Below are 17,599 nucleotides of genomic sequence, written 5' to 3'. Positions count from 1 at the left end.
AATTACTCTTAAGATACTTTTTATTATGTCATGGAGAACATCCAGCAGATATATTTAAGTTCTAAGGATGTGAAAAATAATCAAAATCCATTTGAGATATACAGTAACTAAGTACAGAAGACAAATGATAATGGATAGCTATTGACAATTAAACTTGCTGACAGTTCAGCTATGTATGACCCTTCTTGCAATGTTGATTGATATATCCAGCCCTCTAAGTGGACAGAAGATATGTATTGCTGCCTTCTTCTTAAAAATCCTACATGAAAAAGTAATAACTTGTAAAAATGTGTTTCTTTAGAATATAACCAAAGAAGTAAAAAAATGTCAGGAGAAAAATTAAAAAGCAACATTTATTTTACTTTTTAAAAATAATAGATTCAAAAATAAAAAGTAGATACACAGTAACATTTGAGAGCCTATGCAATTAAAATGTTTTGCTCAGCTTCTCAATATAAAAAGCAGAAGACAATATAATAATATCTTTACAAAGTGCTGGGAGAAAAATAACAATCCAGAATTTTTTACCTGATTAAGCCATCATTGAAGAATAAGAGCAAATGAAAGATGTTTTCAGCTGTAAAAAGACAAGTTTACGCTAAAAAGTGAGTTTACTAACCTTTACAGCTCCTCACTGAAAGAACTTCTAAAGGGTGTAGAATAAGAAAGACGGAAGTAAAACAGAAGGAAAAGTGAGATGTGCGAAGGACTGTGATGGTTAATTTTACGTGTGACCTTGACTAGGTCACAGGGTGCCCAGATATTTGGTCACACATTATTCTGGATATTTTTGTGAGGGTGTTTTTGATGAGATTAACATTAAAATTGTTAGACTGAATGAAGCAGATTGCCCTCCCAAATGTGGTGGGCCCCATCCAGTCAGGTGAAGGCCTAAATAAAACAAAAAGCCTGATTCTCCTCCAAGTAAGAGAATCTTGCCTGACTGTCTTTGAACTGAAACGTTGGCTTTTTCTGGCCTTTGGACTCGTACTGAGACACCTCCTCTTCTTGGGTCTCAAACCTGCCAGTCTTTGGACTGGAACCCCACCATCAGCTCTCCACCGTGCTGAATTACCCTGCAGATCTTGGGACCTGTCAGCCTCCATTACTGTGTGAGCCAGTTCCTTATAATAAATGTCTTTACACACACACACACACACACACACACACACCTCCACCTTATTGGTCTGTTTCTCTGGAAGAAAGGAGGGAATAAAAATTTGATCAGTGCATTCAGAAATAGAGAAGGAGGGGGAAGTGTCAAGAATCTTAGGAATAACAGTACATGCAAACAAAGTAAAGTAATGGAAACGGATCCAAATGCATCATAAATAATACAAGTAGACTAAACTCCTTTTGCAGTCTAGTGAAAAAGAAACCTGTGAGCTGCTTCTCAGAATAGTGATAAGTACAAAAGGAAATAGGATTAACGGAAACTATACTGAAACACAGTATCAATGTATTTAAAATATTTGTGACATAATATATATATACTTCTTTATTAACACATTAACTTTACCTGATATTTATATATACTTCTTATACATATATACTTATGTATATATATATATATATCTTAATATATATATACTTCTTTATTAACACATTAAGTGACTTTACCAGATATTTACCAATAGCTGCAGTAATGTAATTGCTGTTACTTACAGTTATAGATGTTTTGTCTATATTCATAGATGAAGAACATGCTAGATTTCAGTAGAGTTTAGTTGAAAATAAAGATGATTTCCCCTCATGCACGTTTCACTGACCTCATGGGTTCTCCCCACAGAGCCCTTTCGAGAACCCTCGCTGTAGATGTTAGTCTTTGAGGGGAGGTTTCCACGCTGCTCCGGTGAGGGAAGGAGGGCAAGGCCTGGCCCCATGCTGCCTCCCAGGCCAGAGGACTTTTCCTCACGTTTGACCTTCTTGGGTGTGAGTCGCCGGCCAGGTGTGGGTCTTGGTGGAGTAAGATAGCCACTGGCAGAGATAAAGCCCAGGCCTGACTGTTGCTTTTCACTCGACAAGAAGCACAAGTGCTCCAAGTGACAGATCCCTGCTTGGACTGCTGATATGTAATGAGGACATTTGTCCTTTCTCGGGACTGGGCACTCCGAGATCGGGCTGCTTTCAGGGCCCAGCGGTTCAGCATTCAGCAGTGTTACCAGGGATCCGGTTCATTTCCATCTCTCCCCTTGCCATCATAGCTTTAACTTCATCCTAAGAGTGTCCCCTATTTATCATAAAACGGTTGCCAGCAACAACTGGAGTCACATGATTCCTTATTCACACCCCAGGGGGAACAGAAAAGGCCTCTCCTTCAAATGGGATTTAGGTTCTTCACTTCTGTGTGTGGCTCCTCCTACATCGGTGTCCCCTCCCCCCGGAGCTGGGCCGTAAGTAGGTATCGCTTAAAGCATCTGGCCGTGTAGAGGTGATCTGTAGATGCCAAAATTAAATAAGTTTCTGGTTTGGTTTTGTTTGGGTTTTTTGGGGGTGGGGGAGGTCAAGTAACAGTCCATTACAAACTCAGGGTGATCCCATGGCCCTGCACGGAAGTGGGGCAGAGCTGCCTAGAAACAAACAAATGAGACAATGACAGTCTGTACACTTGCCTGCAGAGACCCCCTCCCACTCCTCCCTTCTTGTGAGTCAGTGGAGACGCTCAAGAATGCCTGTTAGCTCTTCAGGGTCAAGATCAGTTTCTGCTTGGAATGGGAGGGAATGGATCCCTTTTCTTTGTTTAATTTTACATGTTGTTCTCCTGATTCTTAGCTCGCTGTTGACCTGATTTAGTTGTATGTATTGGAAACTGGATTTATATAAGTGAAAAGTGAAAAATAGTTTCTTAGAGAAGGACTGATTGGCATGAGATGTTAAGTGAGCAACCTTGTTCCCGTAAGAAAACAGTGTACGGCCAATGTAGAGAGCTCAGCCCTGAAGCGTCCTGGGCCTTGGTTCCAGTGCTGCCAGTGGTCTGCGGGCTCAGGAATGTCAACACTAAGGTTCAGGTGGAGGGAGAGGTCTGCTGGTGGAGACTAGGTAGGAGGAGGGGAGAGAAGCCTCGAGAAGGAGGGCCCTGGGCGCTCTGCTGGGAGGAGGAAGAGTATCCTGAGATGGATTGATTGGTGCTTTCTAGGCAGCACTTTTAGTGGAGTGGCAGGATATGCAGAGGTGAAAGTATGATGAGGAAGGAGTGGACACTGAGGAAATGTGAGCAGCAGGTACAAGCAGCTCTTGAAAGCAGTGACAGTAAAGGGGTCTTTTGAGACATCCATTTTCTTCCCCTTCCCGTTCTGTCCTGCCCATTCTCCCTCTGCTGGAAGAGACTGGCAGGAGGTTCAAATGAAAACAAAAAGAAAAAGAGGAAATGGGCATTAATATAGGACTCCTGAGAAATCAAGAGGCTCTGAGGTCCAGATCATTTCTGCTGGCCATTGTAACAGTTCCTACCAGAAAAGAAAAATGTCACAGACGTGTGCGGGGGGAGGGGGGATAATTACAGGAATAAGATAGATACAGACAAGGTTAAGAGAAAAAAGATTGAAATTTACAAATGAAGACAAAAGGAAGAATAAAACATTTTCAGCAAGACTAAACAAACAATGAAGATAAGTAATAACAACAAATAGCTTTAAGTGAAAGTGTAGAAATAGTAAGAGATTAAGTTATATCTGTGCAAGCAGATGAAAGGATGAGAGCTGGGCATTTAAGTCCAGTAGTTGAACATTAAAAATAAAATTAAGAAATTGGGAACAAAAATAAAGATTTGTATTTTCTCCTTTGAATCATAAAATTAAGAATTTAACAAAGGGAAAAATACGGAAAAGCAAGGTAGCAGCAGGAAACCTAAAGATTAAAGAGATTATAATCTCATGTAGAAATAGGAAAGCAAATAACCAGGACATACCTGACAATGGAAATATCTGAATTCAGGGTAACTGTTAGGATTATTTTTATTTTTACTTCTTTTGTAGGAAATAGCTGGTAGAACATTGCTCTGGTCAGAACATTGCCACATGAAACAGAGGTCACTGGCACAAGCTTTTTCTTTATATCAGTTCTTGCTTAATCTCTCTCTGTCATTTTTCCCTTTCCTCCCTTTATCAGGTAGACTAAGCATCTACTACCGTGGTTCCCTGAAAATAAGACTTTTTGACCTGGTCTTATATTAATTCTTGCTGCAAAAGACGCATTAGAGCTGATGGTCCGGCTAGGTCTTAGGGGAAACACGGAATATGCCAGCCATGTTGGAGGAGATGCTAGATCTCACACCTTGGAGATGCTTGGAATAAACACCCGTTGCTAATACAGTACGATCAATGCTAAGGTTGATGTAAGCTTGGGTTCCGTGGAGATATGAACACAGCAGCACCCAGCTCAGTGTTAGGCGGCCTGAGAAGATACGCTAGCAGAATCCTGAAGCTTAGGAGGTGGTTGGCAAAGGAGTGGTGGGATTGGCATCTCAGGCAGGGGAAACAAGACACACAGTCTCTGAGAGTGAGAGGCATTGGGGCTCCTGCGCTGCTCCCGGGACACGTCAGTGACCTTCCACTGTGTGCTCCAGCCCTGCGTCAGCCCTACAGTGGCAGCAGGTTGATGGTTCTCAGCGCATGGAAGGAAATATCACTCCCACAGTAACGTGGTGACTGTTACATATTAGGTGGGGCATTTGCATTTTGAAAAGATGAGGTCTTAGGAGGTCGGACAGTTAAGTTCGCCCACTCATCCTAGAAAAAGTGCTCCATACCTCATTGCTAAATATCACTATGGTCACCTTCAAAATACTCCCCTTGGGAAGCTATGCACCGACGCCAGCTCCTAGTCCACTCTTCAAAGCAGTTTTGGAACTCTTTTTCTGGAATGGCCATCAGAGCTGTCATCATATTACCTTTGATGTCCTGAATGTCATCAAAATGTCTTCCTTTCAATATTTCCTTTATCTTTGGGTAAAGAAAGAAGTCACTGGGGGCCAGATCAGGTGAGTAGGGAGGGTGTTCCAATACAGTTATTTGTTTCCTGACTAAAAACTCCCTCACAGACATTGTCGTGTGAGCTGGTGCATTGTTGTGACGCAAAAGCCATGAATCGTGGGTGAAAAGTTCAGGTCGTCTAACTTTTTCATGCAGCCTTTTCAGCACTTCCAAGTAGTAAACTTGGGTAACTGTTTGTCCGGTTGGTACAGATTCATAATGAATAATCCCTCTGATATCAAAAACGGTTACAACATCATTGCAACAAGTTCGTGAACTTAATTGTCTGACCTCATATGACGTCAGATGAATCAAAATGGTGAGTTTCAGGCTAATGGGTTGGGGAAGAGAGGTTTTATTTTTTTACTTATTTCCTCACAGAACTCTTTAAATATTTACATACTCTTTGCCAGAATAGTCTTCCTCTTTTCCCATACAGTTGGGCTCTTCTTTTCAGAACATGATTGTATTAAATGTGCGTAGTGTCTTCGCTTTGGGTATATATCATCTTATGTGATTGTCACAAGAGTTTAAGAGAAGGGATTAATCTTTGTACTAAGTTCTTAGCTATTCAGTTTTGCAGTCCCCTCCTTTCTGCTTGAGCAATTTTCCAGGGTTTCATGTCGGTTCCTTTACCATTCATTATGTTGCTCTTTTTCCTGTTTCTAAGCACTCTTCACGTTGGTATTTTATGCTACCTGGTTGATTTCATCTCTGCTAGGCAGTCCTCCTCCATTGTTTAGAGGTTCTGTGAGATTCAAGACCAAGGTGTTGAGTTCCCCTGTATTTCTTTGTGGGACTTAGTATGTTGCTGAACACCTAAGTTAATGTTCATGGAGGTGAGAGTTCCGTAATTGTTCCTGTTGAGAATTGTTTGGTTCTGGTCAAGGAATAAATAAAAAGTGTCATTACTGTTGGTGGACTCAACAGGAAAGGCCATACAGAAAAAAATATTGAAGTTAAGTTTCACTGTGATATAGTTTTTCAGCTTTAGTGGATGTAATTGACGAAATTGTAAGGTATTACTGTACAATATTTTATATAATCTCCCATTTTCATGGTAACTTGTAATAAGCTTTTCCTGACACCTTGACTAGTAAATGCAAAGAAGTCAGGGATTGATGCCCTTTCCTGAGTTTGGCAGTAAAAAACCAACAAAAAATGGAAGTAAAATGATTTTGCGTTTGAGCAAAATTGCTACTGACAAATTTTATGGCTCATAATTATATAGATATTTTATGCTATACTGTGTCTTCACTTAATAAATTACTTCAGGTAAAAACAACTGGTATTGAATTTTGAAGTAGTGCCACTTAATCACCACCATCAGTCCTCTTGGGAAGTTGCTTTAGAGCTATTAACATTATTTTCATTTTCCAAGTTACTTTTAATTACAGGAAGGAATTAATAGATAAAATAGGCATCCTGCAGTGTTAAGTGATTATAAAAACCCCTTATTTTCTTTTTCAAAAACTGCTTCCTTGAACAGGAACTTGAATACCTTATTCTTGCTTATCATTGCATATTATATTCTTACTGGTATAAATGTTTTCAGAGACTTTTATGGGTGGTGGTTTGGGTGAGTTTGGGGGATCAGGGACATGCTTTTGCTCAGACAGTCTGTTGTGGGAATTTGTTTTGATCATGCAGTTTTCATAGAATCTGTTCTTATTGGGTGGGGGTTCCTTTAAGAGAGAGATTGTGCTGTGTGGTTGCACCCCTTGCTGTGTCTTTTCAGTCTGTACGTTGTGACTGTTACTGAACTGCTGTTCTTCTAAGTGGACAGTGACACTGTCAGCAGCAGGGAGCGAGGATGAGACTCGGGAACTGGGGGGGGGGGGGGGGAGTGTGCTGCCAAGCTGTGGGTGGATTGCACGTCCGCATGGCACAAGTCTGGGTCACTAGGGCAAGGTAGGGTAACTCCCGTAAAACTGAAGGGAAGGAAGAATGTTTGAAGTACCCAAGAGTTGAGGAATTATTATAGACTTTTTCACATATATAACTCTTAGGAGATAAGAGTTTTATTTCAATCTTTATGAGTAAGTAAAAATTGAAGGTTAGAGAACTGAACCTGTGACAGTTGCTCAGCTAGTAAGTAGTTGATCTAGAATTTGGACCCAAATCTTTGGTCCATACCTGTGTTGTTCCTCTTTGCCACACTGAACTCACATGAGCTCATAGGGAGGTCAGAAAAATGAATGAGTCACAGAAGATAAGTGCATACATCTCTGTAGATAAATCTTGATTCTGCATTTTCTTGAAGGTTTGTGCAGCATTGTGTGCTGAAAAATCACAAATGAAACACTGAAAACTAGTTGTTTGCTCCCTATTTGGATGCAATATTGGAAGTTTTCCTGAGGCGATGAGGTTATCTTAACACATCGTCTGAGTGCTTATATTTTAAAACAGCATAATCTGTGAAACACATCACTGAAAGGAAACAGTCTGTTTCAGGACTTCGGGTTCACACTGTCTTGTCTGTGTCTTTAAATGGTTGACTTACTAAAGTCGTGACAGGCTTTTTTCTGTGTAAGGTGAGTCATAGGTGTAGACAGCGGCAGGCCTGACATTCTGGAATCACTTCTCTCCCACTTCCTATGTATTAGGAGACCTCTAGTAGCAAATGTGCTCCCACTATAATTAGAGAATTGGGGGAAAGATATTTAAGTAGAAATGATAGATGTAACATTTCTCAGAAGTTAGTGATATCTCTACATTTTATAGTTTAATATAAACTTTTCTTTCACTAAGCAGTGTGTTTTCAGGGGTGTTGGATAGCAGACATTTCCCCACTGGTGGGGTCTTTTTTTCAAATTTTATTATTGATTAATAGTTATTGAATGTTTTTATTATTTATATGCTTCCAGTGTTACCCTTCTGTGCTGTATCGTCCCCCACACACACACACACCCAGCCCACCCCACGCCTGCACGGTAAGCGGTGACTGACCCCAGGAGGCATAGGGATCGCTGGCCTTCGGCATTGTGGGCTGGCGGTCTTCACACTTACCCCGTGACTGCTTTCCCCGTCTGGACTGCCCTGCCTGTCTTTTTAACCTGTTAGAAACGTAGGATGAGGAATGGAAGCGCAGCCAATGCAGCGTCTTAAGATTTGCAAAGGGAGTCGGAGCTAGGATGACCACATTTGCAGAATCCAAAATCGCAGCGTTTGTCCTAGCCGATTCAAATGTATTTGAGGGTATTTCAGACAAGCTGTTCCCCCAAATCTAGGACAGTAGCCGTGTAATTTGTGGCCCCAAGGGATAGCCTTGGTGCATCTTGTTAGGTGGACATTATAAATTGATGTATGTATCCTAATGAGGAATTGTAATTTTTACCGAGAAATATAAATTAGAGGAATAACCCGTTTATCCTGATTTTGTGTTACTTTGGCTATTTAAACTTTCAAATACAGGCCAAAAGGGAACTTTTCTAATTTCTTTAGACACTTATTAAGAAATTTGTTCAAGCATGCTTGAATTTGAACAAGACCACTTGGTAACTGAACCAAAGATTAGCTTGGCTTCCTAATTTAACCCAGGCGAAACCAGTCCTCTGTGGAGGTGGTGGTGGGAGGTACAAATGAATGAGCAAAAGTCAGGGGTGGATCAGTCTCCTGGGGTCCCAGGGGTTTCGTGTTTGCCTTTTCTTCCTCCTCTCTTCACCAGCCTGCCCTGGATGTTACAGTCTTCTTTATTTTTGTCAATCCGTAAAGTTTAACAGAACTTTTTACTATTTTAATTTGCACTGCAGGAGTCCCTCTCCCTGTACAGATAAGGATTCAGCCTCATTGTAATGTCCTTGGTTGGAGGTATCCATAGCTCTGCGGGCAGTGATGTGCTGTAGAGCTGTGTAGTGTTCAGAGAGCACTGAGCACTGTGATCAAGACTTGACTGATTTTATTTATCTACTTGAGAAAAAATGAATGTATTTTTTTCTCTCATTTAGTTGCTGATCATCTGGGCTGTGACCCTCAAACACGGTTCCTGGTCCCTCCTAATATCAAACAGTGGATTGCCTTGCTGCAGAGGGGAAACTGCACATTTAAAGAGAAAATATCCCGGGCTGCTTTCCACAATGCAGTCGCTGTAGTCATCTACAATAATAAGTCCAAAGAGGAGCCAGTCACCATGACTCATCCAGGTAAACAAAAAAGGTTACAGATTTGTTTTTCCTCCTAGAAGCCATTGCCTCATAGGTAGGCATTCCACCTCCACTGAAACCGTACCATTTTCAACCTAATTCTGCGGTTATGTGTATGTTTGTTTGTTGAGATGCATGTCTTTTCCTCTTAGCTAAATTTGTTTCCTTTTCTTAAATAATGACCGGAAGGGCCTGTTAAAACTTGTGCTTACTAAGTAACTGCTGTGATTGAATCCTTCATCATTTTACATTTCTACATTTTACTTGGTAACTTTAAAAAATATTGTATTAGATTTAGAATCATTCGTCCAGGTATGTCATGGATTCTCAAGGCTTACCTGTTTGAGAAGATGCTTTTATCTTATCAGGATCAGTGTTGAAACTGACTTAGTAACTAACATAATTACAGTAGGAACAGTATTATTCATTTTTTGTGGCAGCATTTAGGATATTTCCAGTGTAACTCTTTTAATAACAATAGTTGCAATTTATTGAGCACTTACTATATATGTGCCCTGTGATACGAGCTTTCTTTTGGTTTTTGCTTTTTAATAGACTTTATTTTTTTAGAGTAGTTTTAGCAATAGGAAATGGTTTTATGTTATAATTAGATACATAGAAAATTAAAGAGAATAATATGGGAAAGTAAGAACTTATACATTGTAGTTTAGTAATTTCATACCTAGAATCATAGAGTACTTTTCGAACTTCAATATGCATATATATCACCTGGGAATCTTGTTAAAATGCAGATTCTGATTCAGTAGGTCTGGGGTACAGCCGGAGAGTCTACTTTTAACAAGTTTCCAGATGATGCTGTGCCACTCTGGTCCACAGATCTTGCTTCGAGAAACAAGGAAGTAAGACAGGAAACCTAGGCTTTCATCCCAGATTTCCCACCAACTTCCTCTGTGACATAGGCCAAGTTGCCTCCTGAATGGGAAGGCCTCATGTGAGACTCTAGTCTAATTCTGTGGCAGGCCATGAGTCCCTGGTGTGGGGGACAGCAGCGGAAAATCTGTGTGCTGAGCACTGCTTGCTTTCCTGGCTCATTAATGTGTCACAGCTGCTCTTCTCTCCCTGTAGGACGGCTCTGCCCACGGGAGGGGTAAGGACCATGCATCAGAGCCACTAGATACCCCCTAACCTGTAACTCCAGGTTTCCAGGGATCGACCTAAAGATTCCTGTTTTGCCCTCCCTTGCTCACATGGTAGTTCTGCCCACCCTTCATTTGAGTAAAGAAAGCTTTGTGCTCTGCATTCTAATATGCACTGATACAAACTGGTGAGAGTTGAAAAAAGACCCCTGGATCACGCCCTCAGTGAATGAACAATCCAAGGCTCCTGCAGTCTTCAGAGTGCCTTTTTCTACCTCTTTGACAGTATTGTCCTTTCCTTTTATGTTGTCATTATTTGCATACTTGACTAGCAGTAGGAAAAGTCCTGCAGGTGTCTTTAAGTGAAGTTTGTGTCTTACCTTTCTGTTCTCTGCAGTGGGCAGCAAAATGCCTGGAACAAAGTAAGTGTGCCGTATTGAAATGATTTCATGAAGACATTTAGTTTTGTGAAGCTTTCTTTCAATTTAAGGACACGTGTTATAACTCATTTTAACACTCTACATTATTGAGTATAAGTATTTTGTTTTCTTGCCTCATCATTGATGTTTCAGGAACTTGCTCATGTTTGTTCTAATCGACGCCCTTCATCTGGTGACTGAAGGACATTTTCCCAATGCAGCGTCTATGACATCATTGACAGGAAAGACCGGTCAATTTGCGGTTTTGTTACCTCTAGTTAGCAGAATGAGTTCTTTGTAATGTAGTTAGCGGATATGTGGTAGTATAAAGGGGAAGTTATGGGCTATTGGGTAGTTTAAAATAATGGACATTTGTCTGAAAGTTAAGGATTTATTTTCCTGGTTTTAAAAATTTTAGACTTTACTGTTATTGTTTAACTGTTAAATTGTGTCAAATTGAAAACCTCTTTAATAGTTTTATTTGTATGTTGTTAAGAATCTGGAGCTACTTTCCGTTGTTAAAAGGAAGGTGAGGTAATTTAGATAAACATGTAACCAAATAATAATGTTTGTTTTCGGTCATTTTATCAGTCAGTATCAAATGCTTTTTATTGTTCCTTTGTTGATTGAACAGAATTAAGTTGAATGCCTCTTCACCTTTTTTCCATTTTATTCTCTTAAAAATAGAAAACTTGTATAGCTCTATATTTATTATCTGTAAAATGTAGAATATTTACTTTGTGAATATAAAAATCACACAGTAAAAACAAGATGAATCACACATTGCAAAATACTTTTAAATATCAATAAATTGGGCCACTTAATATAAATCTATTACCTTTATTCTAAAAACCGATCAAGAAAATGAATCACATAGTAGTCATACTATTGTTTTACTGTTTAACGTTTTTTAGGTTCTAATTGAATATGGATTTAATTACCTCGGAAAAGATGGAGCCTACTGTTTAAATGTACTGCGATGGCAGGAAATGAGTTTAAATTGTATGTATCTTTTTGCCTGAGTTTGCAAGGACTTCTATATCTTCTTTGTGATTTTTTTTCTAAATATATACATCATTTTAAAAATTCATAATTATCCAAAAGAAATCTAAAACCGAAACACTTAGGCAGTTGCTTTTAAAAAAATAGCTTTTTAAAAATAACTGCTGGTGATTCTGTTTTAAAACTTCTTATAAGCTCTGAATTTTTCCTTTAATTCTCTAAATCTTAAGTGGAACTCGAGAGCCCCTCCCTCTGTCAGATACTTGAGATAATTTTTCTGCTAGCTTCCTGTCTGACTTAGATACTGCAGGCTCTGCAATCCTGAGTAGGTTGTTGGAACTCATCGCTTAACTTGCCTTTTTGTCTTTCTCGTGCTTATCCTTTCCTCTCCAGCAGCAGAAGAGAAGGGAGCTAATGTAACATAAAGAAGCTACATGGGTTTAGAAATCAGTTCCATAGGTTACAGGCTGAAAGACTTTTTACTTAATATCTGTTTATATGATAGTGACTCTGGCCTCAGAGCTGCAAGCTCAGAGTTTGTCCCACAGGCACAGCTGCTAAGGGAGATGAAGCGGCGTGGCTGCGTGTTAGGGATCTGGTGGGATTCCCTCACCCTGTGATTGGTGCCTTACAGTGCTCAATTCAGGTTTTTCTGTAGGGGGTGCAGATAAGGGGATTTGGGGCAGGATAATTCTTTGTGCTGCAAAACTGTTGCATTACAGAATGATGAGCCTCCCAGGCTCCTGCCTACTAACTGCCCGTAGCCCCTGTCCATGTGTGTTCTAGTATAAAACCTGGAGATTCCAGACAGACACTTCCTAAGAGGGCGTTTCTGCCCCTGTTGAGATCCTCTGTCAAACTCTAAGCCTATGCTTTAGAGGAGGAATGAAAAGGGGTCCCTCATTGGTGAGGGAGTGGATAGGCTGTTACTTTTACCCACTTGTTAACATTTCTGGAGTTCTTTATTCCTTTCTGCAGGTCTGAGTTCCATCGTTGTCATTACCCTTTCAACCCAGATCATTTTTTTTGTTTTATCATTTCTTGCTGTGCAGATCTGCTAATGATGAATTCTCTCATTCATTTATCTGAAAATGTCTTTTTTCACCATCATTTTTCAAGAGCATAGATACAGAATTCTGGGTTGATGGTATTTTCCTTTCAGCACTTTAAAAATGTTTGTTTTCTAGCCTCATTTTTTTCTACTGAGAAGTTGTTCCTTTTATATACTGAGGTTTTTTAAATAAACTTAATTTTTTTAGAACAATTTTGCATTAATAGAAAAATTGCAAGGATAGTACAAAGAATTCCCATAGACTCTGTGCCCAGTTTCTCCTGTTTCTAACATCTTACATTAGTCTGGTACGTTTGTCATAATTAATGAACCAAATTGAGACATTATTATTAACTGAAGTTTATTTGGTTTCCTTAATTTTTATCCAAAGTCCTTTTCTGTGTCGGGATCTCGTCCAGCATCCACGTTACATGTAGTCCTGTGTCTCCTTCGGCTGCCCTTGGCTGTGACGGTTTCTCAGACTTGCCTTGTTTTTGATGACCTTGACCATGTTGAGGTCTGCTGTTCAGTTGTTTTGTAGAGTGTCCCTCAGTTGGGACTAGTTTGATGTTTTTCTCATGATCAGACTGAGCATATGGGTTTAGGGGAGAAAGACCACAGAGGTGGGGTGCCGTTCTCATCACAGTGTATCCAGGACACGTACTGATGGCCCACATGAACGGTCACTTGGCTGAGATGGTGTTTGTCAGGCTTCTCTGCTCTGTCCACCCAGTATCTTTGGGAGAAGGTCCGTAGGCACAGGGAGTTAGGCTCCGTCCTGAGGGTGGAGTAGTACGGACTCACTTGGAATTACTCTGCATCGGTGATTTGTCTCTTCTTCATTTATTAATGTAGTCAGTCACTTACTTCTATCAGTATGGACTCGTGGATATTTATTTTATGCTCTATGTTACAATACAATACACTTTGTTTATTTTGTTTCTCAAATTGTTCCAGCTTTGGCCAGTGGGAGCTCTCTCAGCTAGCTACTGTATCCTTTGACACTCCCCCAATACCGTGGGGGTTGGTTTTTGGTTTGTTGTGCCTTTTGAGCACTTCCTTACTTTCTGGTGCCATAAGATGCTCCAGGCTGTTGTCCGTATTTCCTGTCCCAGTCCTGGAATCAGCCATCTCTCCAAGGAACCCTGGTTTGTATTTATTGGAGAATGATATTAGAAATCTGGGCATTGGGTATACTGGTTATTATTGAGGTTTTGTTGCTTCTGGGCCCTCTCAGCTGATGGAGCATGAAAATATATGAGGTGTGATCAAACAATATGGTGAATGTTTAAAAAAAATTATTACAATAAAAGACACATTGCTGTTAATCCCCCTCAAAATATATACCCCCCCCCCTTGCTTCGAACACACTTACCCCATCGTTCTTGCCACTTTCTGAAGCAGTTCTGGAATTCCTCTTTCATGAGTGTCTTTAGTTGTGCTACTGTGGCTGCCTCGAATCATTTTGACTTTGGGGAAATGCCAGAAGTTGCACGGGCCAGATCTGGTGAATAAGGTGGATGAGGACACACTGTAATGTTTTTATTTGACAGAAATTGCCATATACTAGAAGCGATGTGTGACATGGAGCATTGTCATGATGGAGGATGATTTACAGCACACTTTAGAACACACTTTCTCTCAGCCATAGATCACACCCGACTGACTGCACCAAACAAGTTGAAACTTGTCACACACTGTTACAAAGGTTCGATGCGGCGCTTCCCATATTGAAGATCCCTGCCTTTCTGTTGGATGGCGCTCGGCAGCAGCATTCACTGTATTTTGCGATCGCAATGGAAAGGCTCTGTGTCACACTGCTTCTGGTATAGCAATTTCTGTCAAATAAAAATATTACGGTGTGTTGTCATCCAGCTTATTCACCAGATCCCAGATCTGGCACCGTGCAACTTCTGGTTGTTCCCCAAAGTCAAAATGACCATGAAAGGAAAACGTTTTGAATAGATTCAGGACATCGAGGCAGCCACGGCTGCGCAACTAAAGACACTCACAAAAGAGAACTCCAGTACTGCTTCAGAAAGTGGCAAGAATGATGGGATAAGTAGGTCTGAAGTGAGGGGGAGTATTTTGAGGGGGATTAATGGCAATGTGCCTTTTACTGTAATAAATTTATTTTTTATTTAAACATTCACCGTTATTGTTGGATCACACCTCATGTATGTATACTGACCCCTGTGTATACACGTCTGTAAGTATTTCTATATGTAACTGTCTGTATCTACATTAAGCTAAGAATGAGTTCATACTAATGCCTCCAACTCTAATCCATTACCACAGGGATCATTCTAGCCTCCTCCCCTTGCTTATCTGTAAATTTCCCCTCCCACAGTGAGACACCTGGCCCCCACCATCCGTTTTTGTAATTGTTCAATTCACTGAGCTCTCAGACATAGATTCTTAAATATAAATAACAGACTTGAAGGCTTAGAGTTCAGGTGCTTGGTTTGAAACCTAATGTAGGCTGCTTTCCTCTCAGATATTCTCTGGTTGGATGCCTAAGTCTGTACTTAACCTTTTCCCCCAGCCATTTAAAATTCTTGTATCGAAAACTTGTAAGAAAAGCTAAAAGTATCTTAATTTGAAAATGACACAAAATTAGGTGGATCTTGGAACACATACAACCTCAAAAAGAAAGTACTCATTAAGTCCACCTGCAAATGGGTTCAAAAATTAGTAACAGGTTTGTGGAGACCTGTCTTAACTAACAGTTCAAGTGAAGGACTCCTGGGAACCTTCCATCATAAGCTGAATGTATGCTAACATCTGCCACAGCTGCTAAAAAATAAAGCTTGGGCTGTATCCCCGGTGAACAGAACATTCAAAGGTAGGGAGATGTTAGTCTCATGCTGCTTTTGATATTGGAACTGTTGTGTTCATAAAGACATTGGAAAACTGATGTCCAAAAGAAAACAGGGTGGAAAATGTCTGTGAACAATGTTTTATCAAACACATTTTGGCATTTGAGCATCAAAATAAATAATGATAGTATTAATAATTATTTCAGCCCATTAAATAAAACAGGAACCATGAGTTCCTGCTGATCTAAAAAGTGCAAGAGTAAATTGAAAGTTTGATTTACCTAGTCTCTCATAGTACCTCCCCGCAGAATACTTATTAATTACAAAGCGGGAAAGAGTGACGTCACAGTGGACGTGCCCGGAGGACATCACTATGATCAAAGTGAACTTCAGCAGGAATGGGATATATCACAAATGTGCCACCTGGTAGCATATGCTGAAAAGAGCAGAGCAGCACTTCTGTGCTGTGCTAGGGGTACATGACCTGACCCAGCCACAAGGAAACACCAGACAAATCCAGAATGAGGGACGTACTACAGAATAACTGCTCTGTAATCTTCAAAAGTGTCAAGGTCATGAACATCGAGGAAATTCTGAGAGACTGTTCCAGACTGACGCAGACTAATGAGACGTGATGGCTGAGTACAATACCTGATCTGATCTGGACACCTATAAAGGACGTTATTGAGAAACTGGGGAAACTTGAGTGGACTCACAGATGAGACAGTAGTAATGCATCAGTGTTAATTTCTTGATATGGGTGGTTATACTCTGTTTATAAATGCTTTTTGTTTGCAGGAGAACACACACTAAATATTTGGGGGTGATGAGGCATCATGCCAGTAACTTACTCTTGAATGGTTTTAAGAGAAGAGGTTTTTATATATTCCCAACTTTTCTGTAAGTGTTAGAGTCTTTAAAAATATTTTTAAAAAGTGAATAATTTGGGATTCTAGGAATAGTTAGTATGGAGAAAAGACTGAGGTGGAGTTCTAGGGACGCTGTCCTTGACTATTTGAAGAACTGTTGTGTGGAGGAGGAGATTCACTGATCCTGGATGTACAGCTTGAAGTTGGGGTGTTTCTTACATTTAATGGCATCTTACAATTTATTGACAAGGTTTTTCTTCTTCATTATGCACAGTGATGATGCACCTTATAGTTGATGGTATTTTACACCATCAATAAGTGAGGTACAGTTTATTTGGTGGAGCTTCTCCAAAGAAAATAACCAAAAGCCATGAATGGGCATTTAGGAATCAAGATTTTAGTTATAAAGACTTTTTCTTTTTTCTTTTGCAATTAAAGTTTATTATGGTGACAATTGTTAGTAAAGTTACATAGGTTTCAGGTGTACAATTCTGTATTACATCATCTATAAATCCCATTGTGTGTTCACCACCCAGAGTCAGTTCTCCTTCCATCACCATATATTTGATCCCCCTTACCCTCATCTCCCACCCCCCTCACCCTCTGGTAACCACTAAACTATTGTCTGGTGTCTATGAGTTTTTGTTTCTTCATTTATTTGTCTTGTTCTTTTGTTGTTTTCAGTTTTATATACCACATATCAGTGAAATCATATGGTTCTCAACTTTTTCTGTCTGACTTATTTCGCTCAGCATAATAATTGCAAGGTCCATACATTTTGTCGCAAATGGTACTATTTTATTTTTTCTTACAGCAGAATAGTATTCCATTGTGTGTATATACCACAACTTCTTTATCCATTCGTCTATCAAAGGACACTTTGGTTTCCATGTTTTGGCCACCGTAAATAAAGCTGCAGTGAACATTGGACACATATATCTTGACGGATAAATGTTTTCAGATTTTTTGGGCAGATATCCAAGAGAGGGATTGCTGGGTCATATAGTAATTCTATTCTTAATTTTTTAAAGAACCTCCACACTGCCTTCCATAGCGGCTGTACCAGTCTGCATTCCCACCAACTAATCAGAGAAATGCAAATAAAAACCACAATGAGATATCACCTCACCCCAGTCAGAATGGCTATCATCAACAAGACAAATAGTAACAAGTGTTGGAGAGGCTGTAGAGAAAAAGAAGACCTTTTCTAATACTCCAAACCACCTATGT

General features: G+C 40.0%; 1 protein-coding gene across 4 annotated transcripts in view; it reads left to right on the top strand.

Annotated features, from left to right (window-relative positions):
• The window catches only part of RNF130 (ring finger protein 130), a 116,827-nt gene that overhangs the window by 16,736 nt on the left and 82,492 nt on the right, over positions 1 to 17,599 (top strand). For all 4 annotated transcript variants that reach the window (XM_074313339.2, XM_074313340.2, XM_074313341.2 and 1 more), the window contains exon 2: positions 8,918 to 9,112. In XM_074313339.2, the coding sequence (XP_074169440.1) occupies positions 8,918 to 9,112 (195 nt within the window). The remainder of the gene's footprint in view (positions 1 to 8,917; positions 9,113 to 17,599) is intronic.

This window comes from Rhinolophus sinicus, chromosome 5, assembly GCF_057876585.1.
Source record: "Rhinolophus sinicus isolate RSI-liver-muscle chromosome 5, RSI-T2T, whole genome shotgun sequence".
Classification (NCBI taxonomy): domain Eukaryota; kingdom Metazoa; phylum Chordata; class Mammalia; order Chiroptera; family Rhinolophidae; genus Rhinolophus; species Rhinolophus sinicus.
Note: the sequence above shows the minus strand (reverse complement) of the source record. Positions and strands in the feature narration are given on the sequence as shown.